Source organism: Haliotis rubra, unplaced genomic scaffold (genome assembly GCF_003918875.1).
Source record: "Haliotis rubra isolate DU_JTF1 unplaced genomic scaffold, ASM391887v1 Scf13, whole genome shotgun sequence".
Taxonomy (NCBI): Eukaryota; Metazoa; Mollusca; class Gastropoda; order Lepetellida; family Haliotidae; genus Haliotis; species Haliotis rubra.
The window spans coordinates 4,280,383-4,307,048 of record NW_025765225.1 but is presented as its reverse complement, the minus strand read 5'-3'; the positions used below and the strand labels follow the sequence as shown (position 1 = coordinate 4,307,048).

At 40.0% G+C, this 26,666-nt stretch overlaps 1 protein-coding gene across 1 annotated transcript; it reads right to left on the bottom strand.

The window, feature by feature from the left end:
• Nucleotides 1–254: 254 nt before the first annotated feature.
• On the bottom strand, nt 255–26,666 carry LOC124267198 (double zinc ribbon and ankyrin repeat-containing protein 1-like). Its single transcript, XM_046702112.1, has 20 exons — nt 26,607–26,666; nt 19,381–19,527; nt 10,171–10,318; nt 9,807–9,933; nt 9,328–9,424; nt 9,088–9,182; nt 8,544–8,656; nt 7,104–7,224; nt 6,649–6,858; nt 6,163–6,288; nt 5,864–5,982; nt 5,726–5,753; nt 4,587–4,785; nt 4,345–4,448; nt 4,008–4,182; nt 3,216–3,307; nt 2,677–2,757; nt 2,324–2,457; nt 1,606–1,680; nt 255–1,439 (listed from the first exon to the last, which is right to left on the bottom strand). Exons 2-20 carry the CDS (start codon nt 19,487–19,489, stop codon nt 1,289–1,291), a joined length of 2,304 nt encoding a protein of 767 aa, XP_046558068.1. The 5' UTR covers nt 19,490–19,527; nt 26,607–26,666; the 3' UTR covers nt 255–1,288.

Below are 26,666 nucleotides of genomic sequence, written 5' to 3'. Positions count from 1 at the left end.
ACAAATGATCACATTCGAAATTGGGATGCCTTGAACTGTGTACCAGATAGTTCGTAACAATGTAGTTATTGGTTACTATGTTGGGAATCAGACATTGTGACCTGGAAATGCTTGAACCACTTCCCCAACCCACAGCCTATTCAAATGCCAACATATAGCATATGGCAATACCAAGATATAATTGGTGATTAAATCCCGCCAACATTGTAAAACTTCATTTGAGATGTTCAAGAAGAGAAAACTGTGAAACAAAATGCTAGAAAAGGTTTATTTCATGTTATCTGCTAAACAACTACAGGATTCTAAGATAAAAGCATGTAAATATACTGTAGTTTGAAGGCTAGTCATGACAGGAACGTAAGTTTTCACATACTAAATATCACAGATAGGCAATAGTAGACACACAGGACGGAGTTCCACAACACTAGGATACTACAAGAGTTTTAAATTTGAACCAATAACATCCTCTGAAGCATGTAACATTTACATAGTGAACAATGCATCTTTTCTGACAAATATAAATAAACAAGAGTTTCTAAATCCATACTTGCAACATGTGAAGTCTAATAATTATAAATACAACATGAAGTGTTATATACAATTATGCTGAGGTGGCAGTATTGTCAGGTAATGACCAGCATAACATAGAAGCACAAGTCTTGAATCTGATAATCACCTTCACTGGCAGGTGAAGTCATTGTGCCTGCTCCTATAGCTTTTCATAGGTAAAATGTGATAGCTGTCATCATATTATTTACAAATATATTAACCATGTAAATCTACCACTAAATCTAAGGCTTAAAGGAAAAACAAATCCTGGTTCTTAGGCACTGCCAGTCAGCAAATACATGATCTATTAAAATACTTGATATCTTCAGTAAAACAAATGGATATCATGACGAAACACTTTTCCACATTCTCCATGTTCACAAATTATTAATCCACTCAAACAAAGTTTCACTGCCTGAGATCTGAAGTCACTATCTTCAGCCAAAGTCCATGAGAAATAATTTTCCAAGACTTTGTAAGAATCAAGATCATGATGCTTCCAATGCGAGAAAATACCAGTCAAGATTATCAATAATGAAACCAAACAAATTTGTGAATGAAAACAAATAAACATAAAATCTGATAAATGCTGCACAAGCGTTTTTCATGGGCATTTCCTTCGACTGGCACTTGGTAATAAGGCATCAACTAGGTTCAATGGTTCAGGGTTGAGGTACAGGACATCTAGGCAACACTGTGTACAGCAACTGTGGTCAGCAACTGTGGTCAGCCAGTCAGATTAACTTGTTCTAGGCTTGGTCATCTTATGTAGCTGCGACTGACCAAGGGCCGAGGCAAACTTTGTGATGATCGAGTCATAGCCAGCTTTTGCTGCGAGATCATATGGTGTTTCTCCTCTCTCATTCTTTATGGCCTGATCTGCTCCAAGGCTGAAAATGACACCAAAGAAATATCAATCTATAACATATACATCGTGGGTTATTAAAAGAGTAATAACTGCTTGAATATGATAGTATTTCCTTGACAAATAATTCTGTAATAAATGCAATGTCATAATAGGAGTAGCTGAAGTCTTGTGTATAAAGGTTCACTTACTCTAGCAGTGTATCGATGACTTTGAGACCAGAGGGTCCAAGGTTCACAGATTCATGGAGAGCGGTGTTGCCTTTTCTGTTAGAAAGTAGAAACATGAAGATGTATTGTAGTCAGATGCCACCTCTATATATTGTAATAAGAAAAATAACCCAACCTTGAACCTTAAATATTAAAATTTAGAAGTGAAAGAGATACATTATTCTATCCAACTATGTGACCCATGATACATTACATCTCTGTAAAGTCTGTATTGTGATACAAATGTGCCTACAATACATTCCATTAAAAATAATATTGGCATAAGAACACATTAACTTTAACAGAAACCGCTAACAGACAGGTTTGACAGGTTCTCTGGTACTCATCGGTTGGCTAAAATTAGCATAAAAATTCACAGTGCCCTACAATATTCTATCTTTGATCATAAAAAATTAAAAAATAACTGCTAACACTATCATACTAAAAAACAAATGCAGATTTCATTCCATCCTGAGAAAACATATTTCAAACTTATTTAAAACTGTCATCAAGGTCACCTGTGGATATTTACTTTATGATTTTAATAAAATTCATCAATCATGTTGAAATATAATTTAGTGAGTGAGTGATAGCAAAAACAGTGACCAATTGATAAACATTACGCCAAGCCTTCATGACTTTATCCTGTCCTTTCAATATTTTTTCTGAAGCGAAAAGTTCTTGGACTTAAAAATCTTACATTGTTGAAGGCCCCTTCCTGTTGACATCAGCCCCTGCATCAACCAGGACTGGGATACAGTCTAGGTGCCGATTCTTGGATGCCACATGAAGCGCAGGAAGACCATTCTTGTTAACACAGCTTGGGTCAGCTCCCTGGCAACACAAGAGTAGTAACTCAAAGCAATAGTCATTATACTCAGCCTATACATTGGCTCAGCACTACCATACACAAGTCTTAAAAAATGTCAGCATAAATTTTATTTTGAAAAAATTTGTTCACAGTAATACTAAACCCAAATCTAAATCAAGCAGGATATTTCAACGCACTGCATGCATCACATCATGTTTCTTGAGGACCACTCTGTCTCATACCTCATCCAAGAGTTGCTGCACTTCACTGGGGGAACCATCACCATGAGCTCCTATCTCCTTCATCAGTTTGGAGTTAATGGGCTGCAAAAGAAGACATGCAACATGCAGGATGGAAGGATTAAGAGACAAGAACTCACAACAGTCATTATCAAGAAGGGATACACGCTGAAATGTTGCTATTATTCATATGCTAAACTTTCTAAAGGTAATTGGGGGGATATACTTTTAAGCCACAGTCAGCAGTACTGCAATGAAATTTTAAGACAAACAAAAGGTTGATAGCATGACAAACAATTCATGCAAGTATCGTAAGATTGTGATATCTGCATCCATACAAGTTGATTTCTACAAGAAACAACTTTGAGTACTAGGGATCGAGTCTAACCTGATATCCCTAAGGGATTAAGCACATGCTTAAAGATTGACCACATTTGTAAACATTGTCACATATTAGCAACATCTAAGCATACATGCCGTTATTGTTCAACAAATGGGAAATATTTCATGCTAATTTATGACTAACAAAATCATCCACTTACTGAGAGTTTAGGTCCAGTATTTTTCTTCTTAGCTTTTGCTTTCTTAGTTGACTTCTTGTTGTTGGTTGTCCTGGCTGTGTCCTCTCCACTGTCTGTAAGACAAACACTCATACTGAAGCTGCACAAAACAAGTCTTGGTTCCTCAACACATCGTCATATATTTCAAACAGGGTAGAATATTTGTTCATACTATTAAATATGAATAAGGTTGTCAGCATGCACCAATCTTTGCAAAGTCATTGTTTGAGAAGAATAAGCTTACCTGCACTATGTTAGAGTGAGTGAGTGAGTGAGTTTAGTTTTACACCGCACTCAGCAATATTCCAGCTGTATGGCAGCAGTCTGTAAATATTAGCGTCTGGGCCAGACAATCCAGTAATCAACAGAAAGATCATCGATCTACGCAATTGGGATACGATGACATGTGTCAACCAAGTCGGCAAGCCTGACCACCCAATCCTGTTAGTCGCCTCTTACGGCAAGCATGAGTTACTGAAGATCAATTCTAACCTGGATCTTCACAGGTGGCACTATGTTAGAGGAAGAAATTAAAAAAAATAACAGGTAAAAGCTGCAAATTATGTTCCTTGCCAAACAAACCAAGAAGCACAACATCCATATTTTAACCATCAACATGTTTTGTGAAATTCTCAATACTGACAAAAGAGTAGAGAGTGAGAGAGTATTTAGGAGTTTGTAGTAAAGATGGTTTTACAAGGTTACCCATACCAACCTGACTGCAGAGGAAATCCCCTCTGTACACCCGAGACAAAGCCCTGTTGTAGTCCCTACCTTCTGATTCCATGTTGTAGCTGTTGATGCTGTCCCTGTCAGTGTGCATACTCAGGTAGCCCTGGTGAGAAACCCCAAGCTTCTTCCCCACAAATGGGTCTTTATTTCCCCTCAGAGCAAACGTCAGATTCAGGCTCAACTCATAGCCGTCTTCTTGGATGGCACTTGTGATCAGCTGGAACAATAGAGTAGAGCTGTAAACAGTGTTTTACCAAGCAGGTGAAAAAACACTCAAATACAGCACATTTACAACCAAAAGTTTCAAAGCCTTTGTCCTCAAACTAATTATAGATTCCTTTCTACTAACATAAGTTCATGAGAGTTCAGTAAAGAGTACCTTGCCCATCTTGGGTTCTCCAATGAGAGCACGGAACTCAGCATCATTCTGGGCATGAGCTTTCAGGTGCATGCAGATGTGCTCAATCTGCCTACGCCAGTAACCTGAAACACAAACAGAGAAGAGTTGGAATATCCATGGTTACAACTGATGCAGAAACTGTAGCTCAACTATCATAACCTTTCTATAATTTTGGCTTAATTGTTTTACTTGTCAGGGGAACCCTGGAATCTATGACTCACCTCTGCCTGGGCTGATGGCAGTGAGCAATGGCCGTCTGTCTCTCATCTGCTTCTCCAAGGCAGCTTTCTCCTCCTCAATCTCCTTCTGTTTCTCCATTCCCCGTTGGGATGGGTAGAACAGTCCCACAGTCTGACAGGCCACAGTGGTCATCGGCTTGGGTGTGTTGGCCACAGGGAAACTCACTGGCAGCCACTTGGACTGATTGGAACAAAGGTATCTCATACAGTTTACTTGTTTATATCAGACATTGTTGTACAATGTCAACAATCACTTGTGTCACTTGACTTCCTGTAAATACACAAGCTGTAACTTCTTTGGGTGGCATTTTAGAAGTTGGGATGTACTATATTGAACAAACTTTATGGATAACAGCTTCTTGTATTTCATGAGTGTGACCTTTCGATACAGTGAATGAGTTACGTTTTACACCGCTTTTAGCAATATTTCAGCAAGATCACAGTGGGGAAACACCAGAAAATGGGCTTCGTATATTGTATTTGTGCCGTTGACAAGCAGAAACATAACATGAAGAGGAGGGAGATGTATATGTACATTATACTGAATGTAACACCATGGAATGTACACTGGCTGTAACCTGCATTTTCTTAAATAAACTGTGATTACGCGAGCTTGATTAGCATATAATGTCAAAACAAAGAGTGTTTTGACTTGCCAAAATCCTACATTATATTCTATCTTGAGGTCAGGCTTTATTGTATTATTTATGACATTTTATATTCATGTACCTTACACTTGGTGATGTTTATACAAGCATGTTTTAATCACATATATTTTGCACTTTCACGTGAAGAAAGGTATTCTTTTAAAATGTATATACCATAGCCTCTCATAATACTACAAGCTTGTTCATAATACTGTTGCACTATTTGTCTGTCTGGCATGTAGAAGTTGGAAGAACATAGACATGGAACATTTTGTGGAAGACAAACTTCTTCATTCTTCGTGATGACCTACATTTTGCCCCTTCATCAAGTGAATACTGAGAAAGTGTATATAGTTATTATTTATACATGCTGTCAAGTTATTACTTAGGTTGTGATTAACAAGTTATATATAGTTCAGTAAAATAAGGGAACAGATACATATAGATGTTAAGACAATGTGATGGTGTACTCACATCGCCTGATCCGCCAGCAGGGTTCTTTCTGGAATAAAAATCAAACAAATGATCAAGATTACAGATTTATCAAATACATATATCCTTCACACTGATAAATGCAACAAACGAACTTTGGAATTCGGAAAAGACCCCTACCTGTACTCTGTCCTGACTGGGGCATCCATTTTGACACCACATGACCCACAGAAAGTGCTGTAAGGGTGGTTGTTGGCATGGCACTGGGAGCATACCATGGCACTTGTTGGCTGGCTTGGCTGAATAAAAGCAGTACAAGAATATTTATTATAACATTTCATAGGTTATCTGGATCAACTAAGTCAATTAATTAGATATTAGTTCGGGGATATAACTAATAATAATCATTATATACAGTAATAGTTACTTATTAAAAAGTGACAGTTATTAGAGTACAATGTTAATAGTGTTCTTCCAACCTTTGTGCCGCACCAGTCACAGAATCTGGCATCTCCATTGTTGACACGGCCACACTTGTTACATGTGACATGACGCTTGTCCGGGTTGACGATCGGAGGGGCTGATCTTCCACTCAGGATGGCATTCTGACATTACAAAGTCATACAATCAAAACGAACAAAAAGACATAACAACAATGTAGGTGTGTCATACAGATTATCTGAAACTTGTGACAGAGAAATTGTTTGTCAGACTAAATGGGAAAGAATCAGCAAGCCTCATATTTTCAAAGCAGTGAATTGTTTTACACTGTAAAAATAGTCAAAACAATCAAAATTTTGACAATGCAAATGTTGGGATAACTAATGACCATGTTACATCTTCAGACACTCGATCATCATTTTAGTTGATGGTGACAATGATCGGGAACTGGTGACCTGCTCTAACCTGGACTCCCATACAGGCCTAATGCTACAATCTTTCCAGGCATGAAGATCCATACTAACCTGCTGTGCTGTGGTAGGCAGCCTGCTGTCACATGTTATACACAGCACAAGGTTGCTGGGGTTGGCTGTACCACACAGTGTGCAGATGAGACGGTCAGACAGCTTGACGCTGGCCTGGGGGCGGTTTTGGACAGGTATTGGACCCTCACACACCACACACGTCTCAGTGTTGAAAGGCACCATGGACTTGCAGTACACACACATTCCCATCTGAAATAGTTGCCCACAGTATGAACAAACAATCTCAAGCTACAGAGTAACATCCATCTTAAAAGGCTATAGATAATGGTCATTCTGATTTTGATTTTTGATAATTTCTTAATTCAGTTTTATTCAAAAAGACACATTTTCATTCTATTTCAAAATGTCATTCCATATATCTAGATTTACTTAGATACATATCACCTCCGATATCGAGATGCCACACAAACACAGTAACAATTTGTATAACTGACCTGTCCAGGCTCAGGGGGTGCAATTCTGTGTGTCTGTGGGATGGGAGGGACAGGCTGACCACAAGTTGTACAGAACCTTGCATATGGGTCAGATGGACGATCAGCAAAACAGTACATACACCTGCAATTGAGGCAGTAGAAGTGAATCCAACAGACATCAGCTGGGACAAAGATCATACCCAACATCTCCCGTCTACACAGGATGCCAGGAATAAGGTAAATCTCATCTTAGACGCCCATGAGGCATTACAGAATGCTGTTTTCCTCAGTTTTCAGTATTGAATTTGCTTTGTTGAAATACTTTTCAAAGTGTTGTCTGGAATGGAAGTTGCCAGTTTGAAATTAGTGCCACAAAGCCTGAGAAAGCTGTTTAATGACATTCATGTGATTGAATTCTTTATAACCACTGTTGGGAACCGAACAGCTTACTTCCTACAGGCAACTGAAAGTGTCTTCTGAATCAAATGTTTATCCCACTAAAGCGAGATATAGATCATGGTTTCAATGAAACCAAGTCTAAAAATGTCTTTTGGAACACCCTATGTTAACCATTCCAAGGTTGCATAGTAAAAAAACACATTCCCACTACTACTGTTCTGATCTGGTAAGCAACGCTCTGATTGGATGGATGAAATTTCGATCAATTTGGTGTTACACCCCTTGACTGACAGTGAGATAATGAACTGGGTTTAACATTTCTTTTCGGTGTTTTTAGCTATATGACAGCATGTGGAAGGAAGCCTTCCGTGAATCGAGTTAAAGACATTACCACTGTGGAGAATCGCCTTTGGCCAATGGGTAAAAAGTGAGTGAAAACATGAAAAAGTGAGATGCAACCTTTCAAAGAATAGGACAAAAAGTGTTACCATGACAAAAATATGTCAAGCCAATATTATCAAACATATGTGCAAATCATCTCTGACAAGTGTTTGCCACTGATATGGCAATGTCCCCCGCCGCTAAAGAATCGAATATCTCTATTTACTACTTTTTATTTTTTGGTCACATACAAGATGCCTGAAATGACTGGTGTCTGCATAATCAACCAATGTAGGCTGTCAACATAATTGAAAACATTGGGTGCAATTTTTTATGAGATATCACGTTTAAATAAGTTTGAAAAGCTGTCAAAGTGTCGTGGTGACCTTGAAAATAAGGTCAAGGTCAACCAAATAAACTGGTGTCTGCGTAATCCCCCAATGTAGGCTGTCACCAAATTTGAAGACATTGGGTATTAGATGTCGCGTTAACAAGTTCATGAGATATCAAAGTGTAACAAGAAGGTCAAGGTCAACAAAATCGACTGGTGTCTGGGTAATCCCCAATGTGGTCAAAGTTTGAAGACCTTGGTACAACAGTTCATGAGATATTGCTTTAACAAGAAAATAAGGACATAGTCCCCGTTCAGCGTTGCGGCGGGGACAATAAACCTTCACATACTTGAGGAAGTCTGTTTCCCTCTGTAGCCTCATGGCCTGAGTGGTGTTGTCTGGCAGACGTCTCTCAGACCGACGGGTATCAGAGCCTCCATATTCTCCTGAGTGGTCAAATGTCTGAAGCAATTCATGAAAAATTTGTCATGATCTCGTACCTTAAAACTTACAACAATGATTTTACCACGTGCAACATTTATGCATGCAATAAATAATTATATTTGTTTCAAAATGTTTGAAATAGAAAAAGTTTCTTCTAACAGCTTGCATTCTCTTAAATGTGACCATCCAAATTGTCATCCATTCTATTCTGTAAAAATTATCCATTACCCATTAACAATCATAGTTGTTTTGTCGGAAGTGATATTATCATCCAAAACACTATTCAGTTTCCTTTGCCCTTGAGTTTCATTCAGATGGCTATTTATAGCATGTCATTCAGATTTGAGCAGAGGTGATGAATGAGTCAAATGTATTTATCATGATGAAATGGAGATATAACATACTGGACAATCAACATTTCAAAACTATAACAGTCAGATAACACTAACCACTGTTCCTCTTTCAGACATATTTCCTCGACGAGAGTTGAGAAATCTGGGTCCAGTCCCAGGACGTCTGTGTGAGCTTCCTCCAACTGACATATCTACAATAAAGAACAGTTTTGTAAAACACAGATGGCATTGTCCATAAATCTTAGGCACACTATCACTGCAACGTTTGGAACAATATTAATCAAACCTAATAAATCTTTCCATCTGTTGTTTGTCAACATGAAAACATCAACCCACCAGCCATCATTTGCTGTGTCTGCTTCATGGAGGAGACGTCTGTCCAGGCAGAACGTGATGAAGTTGCCAACTTTGTTGTTGCTCGCTTCAAATCAAGCTGCCGATAGGATTGATGAAAATATTGTAAACAGAATAGTCAAGCATATTAATCAGGATGACAACATACAAAAGTGCATCAAATGAAAAGTTTACATAGCATTAGTGTCAAATAGTTTTCAAAACAAAATTTTGCTGTCAGATTATTCAATAATTTAGCAATGGTCAGATCCTAAACAAAATATATGCATTAAAACATATGACAAACATATACCCACAAGAGAAAAGTAAGTTGGTTTTACATTTTTTGGCTATGATAGAGGGCATCAAGCAGGAACTTTCTCAACATTTTACCTGTGCTGGGTATTGAACACTATTTTAATACTAGGTTTCCCTTCTTTCCCATGCAGCAAAAAGGACTGAATGTATCCCATTTGAAATACCTTTGATTGCTCCTTCTCCCACTGTTCTTGAAAGCCAAGGTCATCATCAGTAGGCTCCAGGGCAGGTGGGGGAACATATTCCACGTCAAATACCTTTGTAACTACACTGCTCTCTCTCAACCCATCCCTGGAAATACAGAAATACACATGTGTTCAGCTATGAACATGTCAGAAGGGACATAAAACCTTGCTATCAATAATCAGTAAATAATGGAACAAGTTGGGGTAGAAGAGAAAAAATTGTCATTTGAGGATAAGTTGAAGGAAATATTCTTAGCATAACCTGGAAAACATTGAGGATTGGTGCAAGTGTGCAAGTGTGCAGTGTGATAGGTCTACAATACTGCATGCATGATGTACTCACCTGGACACAGCTACTGCCTTCACTGTCTGTTTCCCTGGAGGAAGTGTGAAAGGTCCCCGGTACTGCATCGTACACTTCTCACCCATCTTCTGGAAGGGGTTGGGTCTGGTGCCATTGATTGTGTAATGAATGTCAGTATCTCTTGTCTCTGAAAACCAGAATCAAGTATTTGAGTTGATTTGAAATGTGGTTGAAACAATTGCCGCAGCGACAGATGTTCTGCTCTGAAGGGATGAGGGGATCATCACAGTAAGTTTCAAAACCTGCATTTCCAGTGGAAGATATTTCAAATAACAAGTGGATACATTTTATCATACCAAGATAATCGGAACTTTTGGGAGCCAGGCTAGAACTGACCCGAGTGAGTGAGTGAATGTAGTTTTACGCCGCTTTTAGCAACATTCCAGCAACATCATGGCAGGGGACCCCAGAAATGGGCTTCAAACATTGCATGCATGGGGAAACGAACCTGGGTTTTAAAAAACAAGGGATACATTTTATCACACCAAGATGGAGCCAGGCTGAGCATAACGCTTTTAACCACTAGGCTACCCCACCACCCCAGAACTGACCCCAACAGTGTATCGAACTTGGTGAAAGTAGTGAGTAAAATATAATTCTCCCCCCAAAAAAGAAAAAAAGTATTTGTGTTGATCAATAAAAATCATTAACCTTAAGATCATGTAGACGGAGTCCTACCCCATGTTAGGCATGACTAAAGCATTAGCAGTTGTGTATTAATTCTAATGTACTTCAGCTGCTGATATTATAGCATATTTGAAAATAGTTATTGGTAGATCAATATCTGAGTGGATATAGTCTGCTGTTGTGTATAACTAGTGCTGCAACCCAACTATGAGCAACATCCCATGGATGTGCAATATTTCATATCCTCTTAACAAAGGTATATGTTGCTGAGGACCAATATGTTAATCTGTAATATCCATTGGGGTAATCTGGCATAAAACAACATGATATTTATTATCAAACAAGTGTTTGTTACTATTAACATGTCCCCAACCGCTAAAACAGAATGAAATATTTATGACATATTTATTACATTTTATTTTTGAGTCACATACAAGAAATGACTGGTGTCTGCAAAATCAACCAATGTAGGCTGTTGACATAATTGAAGACATTGGGTGCAATGTTTTATGAGATATCACGTTAACAAGAGTTTGAAAAGTGGCCAAAGTGTTGTGGTGACCTCGAAAATAAGGTCAAGGTCACCCAAATTGACTGGTGTCTGTGTAATCCCCCAATGTAGGTGGGGTATTCGCGTTAAGGCTACTTTTTAGTTTCAGGCATTAGCGTTAAGGTGACAGGCAGTAGTCTTTGATGTTTGGTGTTGTTTTAGTAATGTTTGTTTAAGGGATTAACGAAAGGATTATCGACTTACCTAGTCGAAATTCGAACTAACCTGTAGAGGTTTCAGATTCTTTGAATATAGTCCTCCTTGGGGTACATATAAGCATTTAAATGTCCATTTAAAATCCCTACGACAGTTGTAACAATATTTGAATAAAAATATTTACAAAACAAAAAACTACGTTTTTGTCTTGTGAGACCACCCCTACAGGGCCCCACGGACCCATACACAGCCAAGAGCAGGTAACTCTAGCCTATAACCTCGTACCTCACTTTCCATGCTGAACGAATCAGACAGAATGTGGGGAGGTGGGTGGCCGTACCCCAAGGAGGACTATATTCAAAGAATCTGAAACCTCTACAGGTTAGTTCGATTCTTTTCATATATTCCTCCTTGGGGTACATATAAGCATTAGACAGACTCCTAAAGACTGAGCTAGGGAGTGGTATTCTGTCTGTATAAAAACAACCCCGACAATAAGAGTAATTCCCGAGCTAAATATAGCAGAAAAGCTCACTTACCTGGTCACATGTCCACCACAGGCAATCCAGGCGGGGCATGAGCCAGGGTCAGGGGTCAAACATATTATGTTTATAATGCGAAACCTCGCTAATGTAAACTGCTCAAATAATCCCCCCTCCCTGCTGTAGGTAGTAGGAAGCGAAGTTAAGGGAATTTATCAATAAACCCAAGAAATATTTTGCCGTACAATACAAGCAAAGGTTTCCAAGGCAATAGGACTAGAGCAGTACTGAGGAATGCACAGTACATGGGATAAAACCACCACCATAAAACCTGACACCAAGGGAATAGGTAGGAAAGTTCTAGATACCCAACACCAGGTAAAATCGGCAGATAAATGGTTCATGTCTTAAAACCTCGAAAGCTCAATCAGCTGGAGAGGTGGAACCCTGCCCACTGGAGAGAACTGACTGACCGAACCGAGCATGCTCGCTTGAGTGTCTGCCAAGTTGATAGTGACGGATGAACGTACTCGGTCGACTCCATATAGCCGCTGAGCAGATCTCCTCAATGGGCAGGGCTGTAGCGTATGCCTTCGACGTAGCCACTGCCCTAACCGAATAAGCCTTCAAACCTTTAGGTGGTATACGACCTTTGTGCGTATATCCCATACAAATGGCAGAGACAAGCCACCTAGAAATGGTTTGCCAGAAGACCAGCCTTGCCCCCGCCATAACAGCAAAACAATTGGTTATCCTTACGGATACCCCTTGTTCGCTTGATATAAGCCTTAAGGGTCTTACGGACATCTAAGACGTGAGCACGTCGTAGAGAGGTACCAGGCAGGGAGGGCTGTGTGAAAGCCAGGAGCTCAATAGGCGCCGTTACATGAAAGGCACTATCTCTCTTAGGACGGTAAGTATCAGGCAACCGAATGCTAACTCTGTCTTTATGAAAAACAGTTAGCGCGGGATCGGCTGACATTGCATGAATATCACCACCCGCCGTCCCGCCTGCCCGAAGTTACCGCCACAAGAAAAGCTGCCTTCCACGTTAACAGCTGGAGGGAAAGAGCCGACACATTGTGAAATAGAGGACCAGACAGCCAATCAAGAATGATTGACAAGTCCCACGGGGACTAATCCGCCGGATAGTCGGACGGATTCTGTCCACGCCTGCTAAAAAGCACTGAACAAGAGGGTGCTGCCCCAAGAGTGCACCATCAACAGGAATATGAAATGCCGAAATAGACGTTGAATATCCTCGAACAGTTGAAGCCGCTAGACTGGCTTCCAACCGAGACTGGAGGAATTCTAACACAGAGACTAAATCTGCAGAAAAGGGATCGAGAATCCCCCAGTTGACACACCAGCACGCATAATAGGCCCATCTATCCTCATACTGAACGTTTGTTGAATCCCTCCGCGAAGCCAGAATTGTGTCTGCAACTGGTGCAGGAATTCCTCTCCCTTGAAGGCGATTCCGGACAGTGGCCAAACCACCCACTGAATCCTGGGATTCGGGCGGGGCGCTCTGTTCTAGGATAGGAGGTCCAGTCGAAAAGGTAATAGTACAGGAGGCTGAGCCAGAAACAGGACCCAGGGATTTGAAGTTACTGCCTCCCACTCCCGAAGGAATAGGGACAGTCGGCCACCTACAGGGATGTTTGGCAGAAGGCAATTCACCCCCACAGTCAGCAAGTCTCCGCTTGCTTGTGTGGGGGGCAGTAAGGGCTCTGAGGGAAAAATCAACGGGACCCAGGGATTTGAAGTTACTGCCTCCCACTCCCGAAGGAATAGGGACAGTCGGCCACCTACAGGGATGTTTGGCAGAAGGCAATTCACCCCCACAGTCAGCAAGTCTCCGCTTGCTTGTGTGGGGGGCAGTAAGGGCTCTGAGGGAAAAATCAACGGGACCCAGGGATTTGAAGTTACTGCCTCCCACTCCCGAAGGAATAGGGACAGTCGGCCACCTACAGGGATGTTTGGCAGAAGGCAATTCACCCCCACAGTCAGCAAGTCTCCGCTTGCTTGTGTGGGGGGCAGTAAGGGCTCTGAGGGAAAAAATCAACGGGAAGCCAGGGCTGGCTTCCCCTTGCCCCAAAAAGGCTGCTGTGACTGAGCAGGCCTGCCCTTGCCTCGTGCTCTCTTGCTACGCTTGCTCCGCAAAGGGGCAGTCCACTTTGTAGGCTCCTTTGCCGAGGCAGAAGGATATGCGGCAGCAAGAGGGAAAGGCCGTTGGTGAGAAGTGGAGGGGTGTTCTAACAACGGTATAGAATCCTTGAAAGTTGACACCGCCTCCCGCACTACTTGTAATGCCCAAGGAAATAGGGAAGACCCCATTGTGAAAGGCAGGGAAAGTAACGCCTGTTGCCTGCGCATGCCAATGACAGCACCCATCATCTGGCTGGCACAGCACCTAATGCTGTCCCTAGCCAGATGAGAGTGAACGTCAGTGAGCTGGCGTGCGAGCACGGGTGCCGACAAGTCGTCACCGCTATCGCTCTGATCCACTAGCTGCCCCTGTAAGGCCGACAGGTAAGCAGAGTGGAGAGCCATGCGTAATTGTTGAGCTGCACACCGGTAAACCTCCTCAAAGGACCGGTATGCAGACTTCAGCGTGGGTGCATTGGCTTGAAAGGGTGGTGGCCGCCTGCCTTGCCTGGCCGAAGCCAGGGAGGACGTGGACGACCCCCCGAGGGTAACTGAGGCAAACACACACTCGTCCACCACTGGCGGTTCGAATAGTGAATTCTCCCCCAACTGATACCGTTTGCCAACGTCTGTAAGTCAAACCGAGACCGTGCACCAGTCAGCAGAGGATTCACTACCTCACTCACCAGTGATGGCAGAATGCGCAAACGTAGATCGGCGACCCGGCTAGGCACGAAACCTCCCCCGGGAGTCTAAACTCCTCGGGATCGCGCGCCTGAACCGGTATAGCCACCTGGGGCAGCATTTCCACAATACGTTCGTGAACTTGCCGCAGGGACGACCCGAAGGAGTACTGAACCCAGACTTCCGACTCCTTTCTCTCCTCATCCTCTTCCATGTCGACATCTACACACTCCTCGGCTCCCGTACTCTCATAATCAAGAGAGGTTGCCAAGGGCGCCACTGATGCCGAACACGAAGTGCTCAGAAGATCAAGAGAAGCCAGAAGGCTCGGGTCGCCCTGCCCCCTGGTGGAACCCACGCTGGGGTGCCGAGGCACCCGAGAAGAACCTGCCCCTACAGGCTTCCCGAGCCTAAACTCGGGCCGCATCCAACCCCCCCCAGATGCGTCCGTTCCATCGCTGATGACAGGTGTGCTGAGCTCCTTGCGGAAGCCAGCTAGCGCCGTGTCAATCAAGGATTTCACGGACGACATCTGCTCCTGAAATAAAGTTGATAAAGTATTGAATGTAACTACAGGTGCTGATGTAACAGTAGGTGTAGGGGAGGTAGATACAGGAGTAGAGACAGGAGTAGAGACAGGGGTGGAGACAGGGGTAGTAGAGGCCTCCTTGACGGCCTTAGCTTTTTTAGGAGCTGACTCGGTAGAGGAGGCGACTCCAGAAGACCCCTTCTTTTTGTGCGAACGCTTGGATGGGGGATCCTGGGTCCAGATACCACCCCTCGCCCTGATTAAGTTGCTGTAGAACATTGCATCCGCCCTTCGAGACTTAATAGTCTTGGGGGAATAACGTTCGCACGCTGGACAACCCTTCACTGCATGATTACCCTCCGTAAGACAACGCAAACACACCTCGTGAGTGTCTTTCACGGGTATGGATGCGAGGCACGAAGTGCAGGTTTTAAACTGCAAAAAGTGAAAAAAACGTGCAACAACCTGCCCTTATAACATATTCATAAACGACACACATGGGCGATAAAACTAATGCTAATGTAACTAACACATACATGTGAAAGATAAAGCAAGCATTAAGTTGAACACCAGCAAATAATAGGCTGGACATGCCGCAATATACCACCATAATACGACAAAAATCGTATATAGGAAAATACTAGCAGCGGAAAACACGCCCTAACATGCTAACTTCAAAATACAATTGAAACACTACAACTACACAAAACATTGAATAAACCTTAAGAGGATAAATAAAAAAGGTAAGCATAGCAAAGGTACCCATCCGCCATCTTGACAAGCACATGGCAAGCCGACAGGGACAGGTACAATGTTACAACAAAAGATGAATGAAAAAATTTCAGAAACAATCTCTAAATCGCCCATGCAGGGAAAAAAGAGAACCATACATACAGTAGCTGTTTCGGAACCACTCATCTTTAGCAGGGAATTTTCAAATATCAACTCTCTTGTCGATCTGGACACCACGTCTAGTCAGTCAAACGACAGCATGGAAAGTGAGGTACAAGGTTATAGGCTAGAGTTACCTGCTCTTGGCTGTAGGGGTCCGTGGGGCCCTGTATGGGTGGTCTCACAAGACAAAAACGTAGTTTTTTGTTTTGTAAATATTTTTATTCAAATATTGCTACAACTGTCATAGGGATTTTAAATGGACATTTAAATGCTTATATGTACCCCATGGCGGAATATATGAAAAAGAATGCAGTGGTGAACACATTTTAAATCATCAATGTTTTTGGTGCAAAGTGAACTTTTTCACGTTTAGTTTTATAAGTATGTGTCATCGTGAGCTTATATCAATTAACTATGATAGCAAGGCAATTAAAGTTTCTTATAAATGGGTCTGTTTCGAAGAATATCACTATCATCATGATGAATGCACAACTCAAGTACAAATATCTTCCCACTTGTAGAGGTGGCAGATATCTCTGTGTTGGAAATTATATGTATCGTATTAGTAAAGCAAATGATGTTAATTATTGGAGCCCACCCAAATATTTTCGAACTGATTCAATTCCTGATGAAAGAACATAAGACAACAGAAATGCATTTGGTTCAATACACCGCTGGACAACGCCTCCGTCCTAACAAGAAGAAGTATGACAAGACCTTCAGCGAAAACTGGATGACTTGAAGACCAGGCTTGACACCGGACACGTCTCTGTCATCGGTATGTTGAAAGGGCATCATACACTCTGAAACTTGCTTAATGACTGTTTCATATGTGAAGATGCGTCACAACATGTGAATAAATTTGTTATTTTTTGCCAGAAACAAGGCAAAATATCTAAATGAACTAGTTGTTTTGTTGTCGACATCGCCTGTTCATCCATGGAAGGGACTTGAACAAACATTCGCACGCCCATTGTTTATGTTAATTGGAAAGGCGACAGCATTCGTGGGAAGGCGAAAACGAAATTCGCTCAATGTTTATACATGCTAAAAAAAGTCGCCTTAACACGAATGAACCATGTAGGCTGTCAACCAAATTTGAAGACATTGGGAACAACATTTCATGAGATATCATGTTAACAAGAGTTAGAAAAGTGGTAAAAGTGTCGTGGTGACCTTGAAAATAAGGTCAGGGTCACCAAAATCGACTGGTGTCTGCGTAATCCCCCAATGTAGACTCTCACTGAAATTTGAAGACATTGGGCACAATAGTTCAGGAGATATCGCGTTAACAAGCGTTAAAAAAGTCGTCAAGTTGCTGAATACATAGTCCCCCATTCCGCGTTGCGACGGGGGACAAAAAGCTAAACTGAAATTGTAATGCATTCATCTTGAATTAGCTAGAGCTGTAAGGCGTTTGGAGGAGAAGCTGTGTTCCCACAGAACACCAATGTCACAGGTTTAAAGGAGGTTCCAAGAATGGTGGTGGATATGTTTAGCAATAAATAGAACATGCTTGGAGAAATAAAATCACTCTGAAGATTTAAAGTTTTATAATTCAAATCAATGAAGTCTGATCAGTCAGAATGTTATTCACTTATGCATCTTACTAAACCCAGGTATTAATTTGATTGGCTGCTGATATTCAGAAATAAAGCATTATTATTTTGCAATGGCCTATGATACACTTTCAGTTCAGGACATGTGGGAGTTTTGTCAATATATGTGGTATATATTACTCTGAATGATTAAGAATGATCATGAGCATGTGAAATAAAGTGGGACAGCTGTGGTTATTTCTGGTTCACATTTCAATGTTTGAACAGAACGTTTAACTACACTGCAATGATATGTGTGTCATTCAAGCTATTTATCACAGACACATGTCAAAGAAACATGTGGGTACAGTTATTGATTTAGTGTCATCCAAGCCCACAGATGTATTGTAAATCTTTAAGTAGAAACAAAAGAGGTTTTTTTTGTCAGTGAATCTCCTAATGATCAGCCAGGAGTTGCCCAAGCTGGGGCCCAGATCAATAATGTAAGACATCCTGTCTGCTGATACTGGCGTGTGTACATGAAACAGACTGATTCAGTCAAGAAGAGGCAGCTGGCCTCCATGAAGAAAATCAAAACTTCAGTTTACTGTGCAATATAGACAAACTTCATGGATAACAACTTCTTTAATTCATGTGTGTGACATTTCGATACAAATTCTTGTACCTTTGCCAAGCATGTTTACATTCCTACTTGGCAACATTACAAGAACCGTCTGTATCAAAACATCGCACTCATGAAATAAAGAAGTTGTTATCCATCATAAAGTTTGTCTATAATGTACTTGCCAACTTCTACAATGCCACTTAAAGAAGAAGTTTGCTGTGTTATCATCTAAAGGTTGTCTGGGCACCGTGTGCTCCTCTGAGATTTACAGACATTACCTCAGCATTGCTCAGATCAGAATTTAATACCAACAAGTAGTGAAAACAGTGTATGCTTCAAACTGACAAACACTGTTGCAAAACATCCTGATGTATGTGTGGTATCCTCCTTGCAATGTTGTATGGATAACTATGTGAGAATGGTGAAACGGAGAACTGACTAAATGTCAACACCCTCCAAATATTTTTCAGTTTTCAGTCGACCATAAAAATTAACTATTTCTTACAGGGTTTTACGGAACACACAAATGTGCATCCAGTATGCACAAACGTACAGAATGGACACAGAAAATATATATATTGCATCCAAACTGATGCACAATAACATTCTTTGTAACAGATTCTTGACAACAAGGTTCCTTCAGTTAAAATTATTACTAAATCTTTGTTTAAGAACTGTACACCATGTAATTATTTTGCAGGACCCACATATTTTCTGTAAGTAACCTTGATATTGATAATTGGGGATCGTCTGGATCCTAAGTTTTGAAGGACAAGGTAAAACCCTGCTTGTATGTTCTTCAATTCTTTGAATTTAGTATCCAAATAAACTATACATCAACACATCACATGGCAATATTTGATTGAATCTTGCAACCCACTGGAGAACAAGCTTTATGGAAATGTGCAACATTACCTAGCACAGCACAACATGATGAAGATGTAAAGACTCACCTGTTCTCACTTCTATTTTGGTAGCAGAGTCTATGGAGAGTTTGGACCTCCCTGGCACCGGTGCCCGCAGAGGGATGATGGTTGGTACAATGATAGAGCCTGCAGTCATGATGTTGGTAGACAGGAACTACACCACCCAATATACCTCTGAAATAACAATCACACTATACTGTACTCAAAAATATACTTCAACAAGCATTGTCACTAAGGTGACATAATCCCCAGCCGCAAATTATCAAATCAAACCTATAAAGTAATGAAAGTTTAAGATGAAGGTAAATGTCAACAAAAACATGACCAGTCAACCTCTCTTGATATCTTGCTCTTTAGTTGTTCAAACACACAAATATTTTCAAGACTGACTTTGACCTTGACATGAATGTCATAGTGTATGAAATATGCAAAAATAGTACTAAAGAAATTGCTTATTGAAAAACATTCCAGGGAAGTCTTGAAAGTCAATGAAGAAAATCCAGTAAACCGTTCTTGAAATATCTTGCTGACAATTCAGGTTAACATGCTGAATTCTTCAAAGTGTCATCGTGACCCTGAAAATTAAGTGAAGGTCACCAAAACTGGCTGAGCCCTGGGCCTTCCCTAGATGAAGCTTGGTGTCAAATATGAAGAAAATCCAGTGAACGGTTCTTGAGATAGCTTAACATGCAGGTTTACATGCTGAAATCTTCAAAGTGTCGCCATGACCTTGAAGAATTACGTGAAGGTCACTAAAATTGACTGAGCCTGGGCCTTTTCCTAGATGAAGCTTGGTGTCAAATATGAAGAAAATCCAGTGAATATTATTTGCGATATCTTGCTGACTATCTTAACATGCAATTTAACATGCTAAAATGTTCAAACTGTCTCTGTGACCTTGAAAATAAAGTGAGGGTCACCAAAATCGACTGGTCCCTGCACCTTCCCTGGATGAAGCTTGGTGTCAAATATGAAGAAAATCCAGTGAACGGTTCTTGAGATAGCTTAACATGCAGGTTTACATGCTGAAATCTTCAGTGTCGCCATGACCTTGAAAATTATGTGAAGGTCACCAAAATCGACTGGGACATGCGCCTTCTCTAGATAAAGCTTGGTATTGAATATGAAGAAAATCCAGGGGAACGGTTCTTGAGATAGCTTAACATGCAGGTAAAACGTTAAAGTCCCTTTGTGACCTTGAAATGAAGGTCAAGGTCACCAAACCTGACTTGGACCTTTCCTATACTGTGATGAAGCTAGGTACCAAATATGAAAGAATCTAGTCAACGGTTCTTAAGATATTCCAGTTTGTACGTACGTACGGAGCCTAATACTATATCACCCGCTTCGCGTTAAATGCGCGGCAGGGGATAAAAAATAGTGCATGCGTGCATGCATGTATGTGCTTGCACACATTCATGCTTTCACACACTAAACATCCATTTTGCTCTGAAAATTAATACTGGTACATCAAAATATGAAATTATGAAACATTCATTTCATACTTTCATGAATGAAAACAAATACCTACAAAACAAAGTCCATGACAAAACAGTGTAAGAAGCTTTCTTACAAAACTTGCTTCTATGATGCCACTGAGTATCACAGCAGCCAAACCTAGGTTGAATTAATCAAACAGATAGATTGGGGAGATAACAGGAGCAAATGATGATGAATAATTCACTGCCCAGACAATATGCTCAAGGGGGAAGGGAATCTTCTCTTGCCGTAGATTTCTACAGGGGTCAAAAAGAAAATATGTGGGTTTTCTTATTCAAACCAACTGAGAAATGTGATAGGGTTTTGCTAAGTTTAACATTAACTTTTTTTTCTCTCCTTAAATGAGCAAGCTGACTGGTTTACAACATGCTAGTATTGAAGTACAACAAATATTAACTAGTGACATATAATAAGGACTATTATAAGTGACAAAACCTATACAGCATCTCAACAAAAACAAGAAGAAAAGTTTAAGGTCATGGCTCAAGATTAGAGTTGGTCAGAAAAGAGGAAACACATTTTTTTATTTTTTGGTCTTACAAAATACTAAAAACAGCCGACATAAAGACTGGCTCTGGCTCATGAAAACATGAATATCTATTTCAGTACTCTTTTTAACCTAACTGATGTTACTCTGGCAGGAGGAGACACCACTTGCAACAACAAACTTGACTGTCATCCAATGTGAGAAATATGCAAAAAGCGTGAGAAATTTAGATTTTATGCTACTTATGTTATTTTTTGGGATAACACTCAGTAAAGTTAAGTCTCAGTAAAATACAAGTTCTAGTACGTTTTAGGTTTACCCACACTCTCGGACTGAGGCACCTAATCACGAGAACACAAAGTCAGCAATCTAACAAAGTGGTCAAATGCAACGGATCATCAATTAATCCCAAATATAACATATGCTGCATTTGACCACTTTCCAAAAGGCAATGTGTATTCGTAGATTTTATGTTGCTTATATTCCAGCAATATGATTGCATTGAACACCAGAAATGGCCTCTTCATAGTGTATCCATCTAGTGAACTCAGTGTGACAAGCAAACACTTCAATCACTTGGCTACCCAGTATGTCCATAAAGGAAAGATTATCAGTAAAAGAAGACACCACCTTAGCTTCTTTCCAAGTTGTTATTCTGACATGGATCACTTAACACTTACAAGTACTGCAGACAGATCTGGATCAGGGTGCTGTTGTACAATAAAACTTTAGCACTAAGACTACCTTAAGTCTATGTCAAGGTATGGGGGTTACAGTCACCTTAGCGCTAAGATCACTTTGTACAACAGCACCCTAGAGTATATACAACTGAGTTGGGAAAAGTAAGTACTAACATGCAGAAGCAGTTCTTTAGTGAGACAGGATTAACTTTACATAAAAATCATGATGATAAATGTTAACCCATTTGAAAACATCTGACACTTGTACAAAGGATATCTGTGTCATATTCATCTTTATGAATTTGATACATGATATACAAGACACAAATGAATTTGTAACAGTGTTCAGTGAAGCATGACAGTCTTCCCTCTAGTGAGTAGAAGGTTTGGGAAGGGAATTGGCATTGGATTTAAAGCTGTTTTCAAGATTACAAAACTCATATAGCAATGTACATGCATGAGTGTTTATTGCTCATCCCAGTCCAGACTTGTGCTAGTTTTTAGTCACTAAGTACCCAAATGATCTACATGTACTGTACTGAAGTGTAACACTGATACACCACTCAGACTCAGAGCCAAGCTAAAAAACCCTAATGATGAACGGAAGCAATATAACAGATGGATGACCATATTCAGTGTTTTTGGGTATGATGTGGCCAGGGATCTGCTGACCTTCTGCTGTCAGGGCAGACGCTACAGACCACAGGGATGACCTTGTCCCTGGAGGTCACAAACACTTTTATATACAAGTGTCAAGCAAAGACTACATATGACAGTATTTATTCAGTGAAACACTATCACTATTATTTTATGCTGTTTGGTGTTTTAAGTCATGATCATCATAGTCGATGACAATGAGCTACTTTGATAACCATGTGTATCTCCATTCTAATTACTATACATACCCCAGATTCACTCAAAACAACAGCCACATTTTGAATGGTTTTAAATTACACAGTGATAATACAGTTCTCCATCAAATTTAACCCCTTTTCACAAGAAATTCTGAAGGAAGTAGCTGAGAAATAGCTGGACCAATTTGCATATGAAGCTATGGCACAAATGATTCCTGGGCATTTGTCAAAATAGAACATAAATCCATCAAGGATATCGAAATAATCCAAATATGTCATTAACTTGGCTACCGAAATGTTTTGATAGCAGGGGTGACATTTTATCTTAACTTGTTGTGACACGAGATGTCAGTAAGAAGAGCTTTGTAGATCCTTGTGCAAACGAAACTTGTGATCTGTCATATGATTGTGGGTAAGAACTAACAACTGGTATTCAACATGAACATGAAAAAAGGGTACGATTTCATTATTTTTCACTACCTGCACCAAGTGCAACCAAGTGAACTGATCAGGTTGCACTATCAAAGTTTTGGCTGCACGATGTTACCAAGAGTTTTATCACTGTTACTAACAGCACACAATTCTCCTTACCAGCAGTGGGAGAGGGATATCCTTGGCCATCTTCACTATCAGTACAGCTCACACTACTGCATGTCTGGAGGAATTGCTTGACAGGTGGTCATTTATTAACTTACATTTTCATTCATAAATTTAATTTCTTTTCAGCATGATTGCAGTTGGCATAGTCAACTTGTACACCATAACAAGTGATGTATTATAGTGACCACTGACCTTTCATGAAATGTCACAACACTGTGTACACAGAGCGTGGTCTAGTAACTGATATATGAGCATGATAGCAAACTTGTATACATTTTTTACTTCCAGTAACAGATTAACCTGGTACACATGATAGGAAAAGACTTTTATTCCAATAAAACTGCTGCCATGCACTAACTGTGGAAAACATAACCTGCAAATGGTGCAAAATGACAATAAAAGTAATTGGCACTAGCAATATTTTACCTGCACTGGTGCACGGTTGCATAGGAAACTTGATCCCTGAAGAGAGTGTGTTCATCAAGGAAAATTTCGCAGAGTGCATTATGATGCTCATGATGAGTGTTGCATGAAGCAACTTACACAGTATTTGTAATATCATATTAAAAGAATTACTTTACAATAATTACATTTCACCAATTTAAGCATTGTTTGAAACTGATCTTGAAAAAATGTGTCCTGAGATGATATATTTCATGAAGTTAAGGCAAAAAATAACATTTATAACATTTGTTTACTAAATATAGCATTTTAGAGCAAGTGTGTTTATGAAAGCACCTTCACTTAAAATATATTCTCTTTTATTTGTTTTAACATACTAAGAGGAAAACAGGGATTAAAAGGATCATAAATGGGAAATGATAAATTGTAATTTGGTATTTTTTAGTCATTAATATGCTAAGGAAAGCAGTTTATATGTATATAGTTATTGACCCTGCACCCATCTAAATATTGGGGCTCTGAACACTAGCTTTGCAGGCTCTGTTTTGTGCTGGAAAATTGGGCACAATGCTGTGCTAGGGGTCTCAGTTTGTGCCAACTTCCCTTGTATTTAAAGAAACATGAGCCAAAACACTGATGCCGGCAAATAAATTTAACTTTTAGACACTGCTTTTATATTTGCATACATAATATTCTTCACACAAAAACATTGAGTGATGGATGATTTGTTTTAGTTTTGATGTTTTTGGCTACAGGAAACTGCCCTGGAACTTCCACTTAGGTAACTTTCACTCACATTTGTTCAGTAATAATCTAAAGGTGAAACACCATTACCCATGGCAATCCTATCTCCAGTCAATAATATTAACTGTAACAAGATGCTTAACCTAAACTTAAACAGTCTTGAAATTTTTCATCATGTGGTTTTATTGGTAACATGTATCTTAACTTAGAGGGCAGGCACATCAATAGGAACAGCACATCAGTGAGTCCTGCCTGATGATTGTTAATTTGGGTGTCCGACAACAATGTTCTGTATTTGTTTTGTGTCTTAGTTTATCCTTATTTCCAGTTACTAAGTTAGTATCCCAAAACGAGATGAATTTGACATTCTGGTGATTTCAACAATTGCATTGCTCACGCTATATCGGGGGAGTAAGAGCACACGCATTTTCATTGGTAGGGCGGATGCCCAGTAGCTGTTGTGAGAAGTTATATTGAGAATGGTAATCTGGTAGTTAAGTTATCTAAAAAGCAAACAAACATCAATAGTATTTACCCGAGATCGTTAATACCACTTCAGATGTAAAATCAGTTTCCGTTAAAACAAAAAATAGCCAGTGTTCACGAATGGTGTTTCAAAGTAACAGGACATTGGGTCCTGAAAGTTTCAGATGTCTGTCTGACCCATTGAAAATTCACAGGACCCATAGAATATAATTAGACACACATTTCAGATTTAACTTTTCTTATAATTGGCATTGAAATTATTAACAAGCATAAGATTTATAAACAGCAAACAACTGTCACATGTCACATATAACAACTTCAGTCAAAGTCATTGTGAAATATAGTCGGACACTGGGGCCGGTGGGTTGTAGACTTCTATCGGACCGTTGGCGAATCTACCAGATTTGTCAGAGGGTCAGACGCTATTCGTGAACACTGAATAGCAAGCGCAAATTCAGTAAAATCAGTCGTCTGCTAGTGACAGGCAGTATATAAATAGGAAGCCACATGATCACAACACTCCCTCGCAGTGCGGAGAAAAAAGTATGGCTCATCATCGAAAACGCATACAAAATCCCTGGATGTTGAGAGCGGCAACAGTTGTGCCAGTACGATGTCATCAACGCTAGTTTTGAAGTATACACTTGATATCTTTGTGTAAAATAGATGAATATATGCTTTATCACTCAAGGTTAGTAAAATAAAAACTTTAAATAATATTAAAGATAAAAATTACGCTATTGTCGTACATCATCAAAAAAAACTGACACTGGGATATCAAATTTGGCATCTTAGAAAAGAAATACCTATTTCTGTACCCCACATATAGTATAAATAACTATCATAACATTAAGGCACTCTGACACATGCATCCTTTAACAGTTCTGGGCAAAACTGTATTTTATTACATTATATATGGGGGTACAGAAAACTGAATTTCTTAAATAGCACCCCTAAATGATAATATGTAAATGCATTAACACCCTATAGCATGAAATAAATAGGACAATCTACATTGTCATTCAGTGGCTGCCCTTGTCCGGATATGTATATTGTGAAATATACTTGTCAACCACATCCTTTGTTTACATTTGTTTGGGGTCAACATCGTTAATCTGTTCACGCATAGGTCTTTATTGATATTGATGAAAGTGATATAGATCTACCGTCTCTTAGGTGACAAGATTTGCTATTCATCAACATACATCCAGACATAACCCAAACTACAGAGAATGTTCTTATTACTTTCTTGCCAAATTAATGAAGCATGACAAACGTGTTAACGCGATGCTGATGAGCGGCCATCAACGCGACAACAAACGCGGACAACCGGGAACACACACCTGCAACAACACTCTCTCCAAAACTTCGTGCGAAGATAAATTGGATATTATACAGCATATAAACCGCTTTCCAGCATTTAAAGTGACAAAAGCTCATATATCAATATGTTAAAATTTAATCGAGAGCTTATCTTTAAGAAAATATTCGATAAATTACCTGTCAAATCGAACCGAACACCTTGCTTGGGCATGTAGCAACAAGCGTCCTAGATACAGA